Source organism: Diaphorina citri, unplaced genomic scaffold (assembly GCF_000475195.1).
Source record: "Diaphorina citri unplaced genomic scaffold, Diaci psyllid genome assembly version 1.1 scaffold4, whole genome shotgun sequence".
Classification (NCBI taxonomy): domain Eukaryota; kingdom Metazoa; phylum Arthropoda; class Insecta; order Hemiptera; family Psyllidae; genus Diaphorina; species Diaphorina citri.
The window spans coordinates 803,690-810,486 of record NW_007377443.1 but is presented as its reverse complement, the minus strand read 5'-3'; the positions used below and the strand labels follow the sequence as shown (position 1 = coordinate 810,486).

At 35.6% G+C, this 6,797-nt stretch overlaps 3 protein-coding genes and 1 long non-coding RNA gene across 5 annotated transcripts in view; 2 read left to right on the top strand and 2 right to left on the bottom strand.

The window, feature by feature from the left end:
- The window catches only part of LOC103522901 (serine/arginine-rich splicing factor SR45-like), a 2,582-nt gene extending 2,360 nt beyond the window's left edge, over positions 1 to 222 (bottom strand). The window contains exon 1 of the mRNA XM_008488014.2: positions 219 to 222. Within this exon, the coding sequence (XP_008486236.1) occupies positions 219 to 222 (4 nt within the window). The remainder of the gene's footprint in view (positions 1 to 218) is intronic.
- A 7-nt stretch (positions 223 to 229) lies between these two features.
- LOC113472657 overlaps positions 230 to 6,797 on the bottom strand; it is an 11,532-nt gene continuing 4,964 nt past the window's right edge. The window contains exon 2 of the long non-coding RNA XR_003394882.1: positions 230 to 1,341. This is a non-coding gene — a long non-coding RNA (uncharacterized LOC113472657). The remainder of the gene's footprint in view (positions 1,342 to 6,797) is intronic.
- On the top strand, positions 4,701 to 5,232 carry LOC103520582. Its single transcript, XM_008485715.3, has one exon. The coding sequence runs from the start codon at positions 4,861 to 4,863 to the stop codon at positions 5,053 to 5,055; it is 195 nt and encodes a 64-aa protein (XP_008483937.1). The 5' UTR covers positions 4,701 to 4,860; the 3' UTR covers positions 5,056 to 5,232.
- The window catches only part of LOC103520679 (lipoyltransferase 1, mitochondrial-like), a 10,547-nt gene continuing 8,976 nt past the window's right edge, over positions 5,227 to 6,797 (top strand). The window contains exons 1-2 of one of the 2 annotated variants that reach the window (XM_008485811.3): positions 5,227 to 5,720; positions 5,883 to 5,969. In XM_008485811.3, coding sequence (XP_008484033.1) covers positions 5,262 to 5,720; positions 5,883 to 5,969 — 546 coding nt within the window. In that variant the 5' untranslated portion in view covers positions 5,227 to 5,261. Of the gene's footprint in view, positions 5,808 to 5,882; positions 5,970 to 6,797 lie in introns of both variants that reach the window. The other variant, XM_017449311.2, reaches the window with a different exon arrangement.

The window sequence follows — 6,797 nt, the reverse complement described above, 5'->3', positions numbered from 1 at the left end:
ATTTTTTCTAACCCTCTGTCCCGGCGGCAATTTTTAAAATTTATTTTATATTTATTTTTGTTTGCTTTGTAATTCGCTAGTTTGTAATATCTAGGTAATTTAAATGAAAAGTATAATATAAACGTGCAAACTAGAGATAAAAAGTAAAAAATGAATTCAGATTGTACGAGTTGCGGAAAAAAAATCAAAATTTCGAATTTCCCGCCAACTTTACACGCTCATGAAGGTTGTGTTCAGTTATCACATCATTTTCCACACGCCAAGAAAGGACGAGAATGGCCTATCTCAGCCCGGTACATAAACACACCCTCAGTCTAACCCTTGGGGCTTCTTGAGTTTAAGTACCAGTATGAAAACATGATAATGATAATAATTAAAAAAAAAAAAAAAAAAAAAAAAAAAAAAATCCATGATTTTCAGGATTCTGAATACTTCATAACTGAAGGACCTCTGAGTAGAAAACAGTGAATCCGAGTAGCCACAAAAGTAGCTCAACCGCTTTAGTGAGGCACGTCACGTCATTTTGCATAACGCTGCGAATTGTCAAAAAATGCATTCGAAGATAGCGAATTGTCAAAAAATGCGAAGGCCCAAGGCCTCCGCAAAAAAACACTAAATTATAACATAAAAAACTGCACATAATGAATTTTATTATTTTTAGATTCCAAAGCACAAAGCATGAAATCGTCCTACTACTTGGGGGAAGATGATTTATTCCTTTTCTTTTTAATCAACTGTTAAGAAAATAAGCTGTAAAAGCTGAAGTCAAATTGACAATTTGGCTTTTTTTTAATAGACACACCTACCTATAATTTATTTAAAAAAAAAAAAAAAAAATACTGTCACTTTCACTTGTGTATTATCACTACAATAGTATATTACCTGCATGTAAATTGTGTGTAAAGTACAGTAATTACTTAAATAGATTTACTTAAGCATAAATACTTATCCAAACAAGTCAAAAAGAGACTGTGAAATCGGACTCGAATCCAAAGGCAAATTGATTGAAATATGATTGCGAACAAAGTAATAAATAGTACATTGTACACAACATTACCGTCTGATATTTCTTTGATTTTGCCCAAATTTTATTCCTTTTCAAGATCCCAATTCATGAAGCATAAAAAGATCTAAAAAACTGGTGTACGAAAATTGATCACTTACCTGACTGACTTTGTCATCGCTCATTTTAGACAAAACTTTAAATTAAATAAAGTTTTAAAAAATCAAGTTTCACTTTAATAAAATGGTTTGCACTGCAGTAGATGTTCTGAAGTGGGGGTCAGCTGATGTCTTCAAATTTCTTCAACAGTCCAACACATTGGTTCCTGGTGAATCTTTCTGGAAAACAAAGTGATACAACGACCGGTGCTTTACATTGGGTGTACAAATGCTGGTTTTATTGATAAATATGAGCACATGAATATCACACCTTAGGGTCCTTGGTGAAAAGTAATACATCTTCTTACCTAGTACGATTTGTGAGATATGTTTAATTCGGAGTGATGATTATCCAACAGATCTGGTTTATATGTTGCATCTTCATTTGTTCTACTAAATTAAAATACACATTACTGTGTACGAGTTTTTAAAAACGGAAGTGATGGGAATTATAAAAAAAAAGAAATGTTCATAATGAAGTATTTTTTAAAACTTGAAAAAAGGAGATATTTTAATAACAATGGAGAATTGTTAGAACTCACCAGATATTGAAAATTATCAATTAATTTGTTTTCTGTATTATTACAAATGCTGCTTTGAAACACACTAATTTAAGTTGGGTATTTCACTTTTACCTACTAAATAATCAAACTGTAATTAATGGTCTTAGTACTGGAAATTGTTGGAAAAAATTCCAAAATACATTTCAGATCATACATCAATACTTTTTTTCAAAGCTGTCTGAAAAATTAATATGATAGACTGTGTGTGTTTTCTTTTCCGATTATTGTAAAACAAAGAACCAAGTAGTTTCCTTGGATTTTTTCCTCTTTGGGCATAATATCATGACCACATCAAGTGCCATGGGACACTTACATATTTAAAATGGTTCTGAAAGAGGGGCTTCTGAGTGAAAATTGAAGAGTCTGTCTCTCATTAGAGGGAGATTTTTTTACACATGGGGGCCTGTGGGTAAACAAAATAGAAGGTGTTTTCACTTTCAAGGTGTTCAAGTTAAAAATTTAGATCTTGGTGAAACTAGTTCCTGGAAAGTTCCACCTTTAAATTTTTAAATTTGTCCCCAAGCTTTGCAGTATAACCTATATGGCTTTCCTGGCTTCAGTTTACAACCTGAATTTTGAATTTTGTCACACACCAAATATATTATGATGCATAAAAAAATGCCCAATGTCATACAACTGATCAATACCTAAGTACTTAATACAATTTTTTTGTGGTTTCAGAGATTCAAGCTCGGTTAATTGCCAGCCTAGTTGGCTTAGTTGGTAGTGCATCTGCCTTGTAAGTGCTAGGCCACGGGTTTGATTCCCACCCGGGGCACTGATTCTCTGAAAAAGAAATGATATTCAATATTGGCGGTACTATTTCTTGGAAGGTAATATTTACTGTACGGTATTTCCTGGAAGGTAATATTTATTGTACGGTATTTCCTGGAAGGTAATATTTATGTGCGGTATTTCCTGGAAGGTAATATTTATTGTACGGTATTTCCTGGAAGGTAATATTTGATCTGGCAACGCACCTTTGATATCAATGCACCTTTGATTTTGAAGAGATAAATCAAATTTTATGAAGATCGCACAATGTGATGCCTGACTGGCGCGAAATATTTGAAAAAATACGAAGGAAAATTTCAAAAAATTGATAAGAAGAGTACCTAATAGGTAGGTCAAATGAATCGAATGAATAATTATTATTTATTTGATAAGCTATTAACTAATAACCTGTGGAAGACGTGGACATCGGAATGGGTGATGGTAGGTAAAGGTCAGCACAATAAGTTTTGAATCCACACAGTATTTGGCACGTCAGTTCATCAGTTGAACATTTATGGAGTATCGTAACTACCTAGAAAGTCTTTTTGAGAGGACTTTTTAAGAATGGTTATGGTCACTGCTAAGTTACATTACATTTGTTTCTTAACTATAAGCCTTCAAATATAAAGTATCGGTTCATATATCCTTAAGATCTATGCCTCAAACAAAGGTGTTTCCAGGAAACATCCTTAAGATCTATGCCTTCAACAATAGTGTTTCCAGGAAACATCCTTAAGATCTATGCCATAAACAAAGGTCGTTTCTATGTCTTGAACAATAGTGTTTCCATTCAACATCCTTAAGATCTATGTGTTGAAGAAATATGTTTCCAAGGGGCTACACATTGAATAAAATGTGGTAACTAGGCCCTAATAGAGATACATTTAATTAGCTTAGCCACAGTTCTGCAGTGATATGTTGGCTTTTTTTAAATATTTCTATCCTAAAGGTGTTGACTGGCATAAAGGCATGTCATGATAATCTAACTTAACCTATGGATTATTACATTAAACACAAATTAATCTATGGATTCATTGAGCTTACTGCATCTTATTCCATTCAATACTATATGGATTTATTCTATCTCTTTAAACTCTTATGAGTTTTGTTTTTCCTGTTTACTTACCAATAGCATTTTAAATTAAAGGCAATTGCTCTTTGTAATCAGGCACCATTGTATTAAGGACAAAATGGTACTGTGTTTTATATGTACCTACCTACCTGTCATATTATTTTCTTGGTCATACTTACAGAGTGTAAAACTTTGCTCTATCATAAATTCCAAGGCTGTGTGTGAATAAATTTTACTATTGTCTGTAATCTTTCATAGACCCATCCATTGCTTTGTGGCTCACTTCAAAAATGGGTTGTTTGGTCCTGATGCTTTTCAAGCTTTTGGGGTGTAAGATTTTTATTCTTAAATCCTTTGGTAAAACATTTTGATGCACCCTGTTTTTGAAATGAATTTTAATGGTTCAATATCAGACTCATTTGAATTTTGTTATTAGGTACATTATTGTCTGTAAACTGATGAATAACCAAGTCATACTGGGTGTCCATCTCATTCTGCATCATTCTCTCAATAGGAACTTCTCATATTTAACTCTTCTTTGTGTGATAAGTCCTCTCAATACTAAGTAGGGAAACAGTGAACAATGAGGGGAGAAAAAGAGAAATATTAGAAATTAATCAATTTCCCTGTGGAAAGATGTTAGGTGAAGTGTTTTATTTATAAAAAAAAAAAATATGTATAAAAAGATGTTGGAAATCAATTTTTACCCTCACATAAGTAGGTACACTATTGAGGTGCTTATTATTATAGGTAAATTTCAGTTTTACTGTAGGTACCTAGTTGGTCACATTGGATACAGGTATGATGTTGCCCAATCCTCTGTGTAAGACAGAGATTATTTTGAGGACATCAGTACCTAATGTCCAAGTCACACTTCATCCTACATTGACATAGTTCTAGTTTCCACCTAAGGGGTAATCATTTATTAACATTTGAATATTACTATCAAATAATATTTGGGAGTATTGCACTCTATATTCGTTAAAAGAATTGGAAAATTGTTATTCTTATTATTTTTTCAATAATATTGCTAATCTTTTTATTGAGGTTGCAATCCCTCCCCCCTCCTCGCGTTTCATGTGATAAGAAACTCCTATATAAGACAGGTGGAGTAGAGTGTGCGGCTCTCTTCTGACTACAGTGGTACTACTCTGATCATTTCGTGCGGTCAGCCAACTCTTAACAAACACAAAGGAACCCTAAATCATTTCTTTCAATTTTCCTCCGAGTTTAGTTATGTTAATTTCGTTTCTTCTCGACACCCTTCTAAACAAATAATCCTGTTATTGAATGTTCATTTCACATAGTTTTAGGCCCAAAGTTATGATAAATATTGCAAAAGACTGTGTTATAATTAGTGCTCGCGTGTGTAATTTGCATCAAACTTGGAAGTGGCTGCACCAAACCATCACCCTTCACGATTTCCTCATCAAGGCTACCTCCACTGCTAGAGTAGACAAGATAACATTGGGTGAGAACTTTTAAATCCAAGGCAAGAACTCTTCTTCTATAAATAATTTATTTGCTATTTAACTACATCACAAGAGAAACCTGCATTTTAAATTTTCGATCGAGCTGTGATTTTTTTCTATTTGAAGACGCTTGCACAGAGCATTTCAGTTCGTGCATCTCTATTCAAAGCTCTTGTACTGCCAAAGTGACATCCAGTGAACTTACTCATCTCTAACGCCATGGCGTGCCTAATCAAATCCGCTGTATTCAAATTCCCCCACGTCACTCTTCAGCTTGCTGTACCTAAGCTTCTGCCTAGCAGTGGAGTAGCCACCAGTCGCTTCTACTCGTCCAAACCCCGCGCTCCCGTACACAACGATGAAACCAAGATCCAGAAATCCGTATTCATCTCCCAGTCTAGCAATATCTTCACCAACCTCGCCCTGGAGGACTGGCTGTATAAGAACTTTGATTTCACCAACCATCATGTGATGCTTCTGTGGAGGAACAACCCGTGTGTGGTGATTGGACGTCATCAGAATCCCTGGCAAGAAACTAACCTCGGTGTCCTGTATGATGAAGGTATTGAGATAGCAAGACGTAACAGTGGTGGAGGTACTGTGTATCATGATTCTGGGAATCTCAATGTGACCTTTTTCACCCCCAGGGAGAGATATAACAGAAGAAACAATCTGGAGATCATCTCGAGAACTCTGGAACGAGAGTGGAATATTCAGACGGAAATCAACACCAGAGAAGACATTGTGTATGATGGAAAATATAAGGTATCCTTTATCTTAACACGCGACTTATTATAGGTCATAATCCCAACACTCATTAGTTATCAGACTTATCAGGAGATCATCTCGAGAACTCTGGAACGAGAGTGGAATATTCAGACGGAAATCAACACCAGAGAAGACATTGTGTATGATGGAAAATATAAAGTATCCTTTATCTTAACACGCGACTTATTATAGGTCATAATCCCAACACTCATTAGTTATCAGACTTATCAGGTACCAAATATAATGATAGAATATGGTGGAGAGGCTTTGTACACAGCCGACCCGTACCCTTGGACGGAACGACTTAAGATTTGATGATGACTCCAGACCTGAACCAAATAGAAACGGTGATCATTAGGCATTCTTAGAGATGGGTAGTACTTGGTATTTTCGAGAACCGGTATAAGTAATTGATTACGTTTCGAGAACCGAGTACAAAATACTCGTTGTAATCCAATTGTGTCGTTGACTATTTCCACCAGATACTCCAGACCTGAACCAAATAGAAACGGTGATCATTAGGCATTCTCAGAGATGGGTAGTACTTGGTATTTTCGAGAACCGGCAGTGGCGCAGCGTCCATGTAGGGCGTGTATGGCGGCCATACACTCAAAATTTACTCAAATACCCTTAAATATTGACTTTAAATATTTATGAAGAAGCATGTGCATGACTTATGTAGTCATGTGCATGGTGATGGAAATTAGTGCCCTACACGCCTTACACTTGACTTTAGACCACGCTACGCCACTGTTGATGGAAATTAGTGCCCTACACACCTTACACTTGACTTTAGACCACGCTACGCCACTGAGAACCGGTATAAGTAATTGATTAAGTTTCGAGAACCGAGTACAAAATACTCGTAATCCAATTCCTTTTGCTCGTTAGATATAACCGAATCAAGCCGAGAACTTACGAATACCTCTCTAGCACGTTCTCTCTCTCTCCCTCTCTCTCTCCTTACCCCCCCCCCCCCCCCCCCCG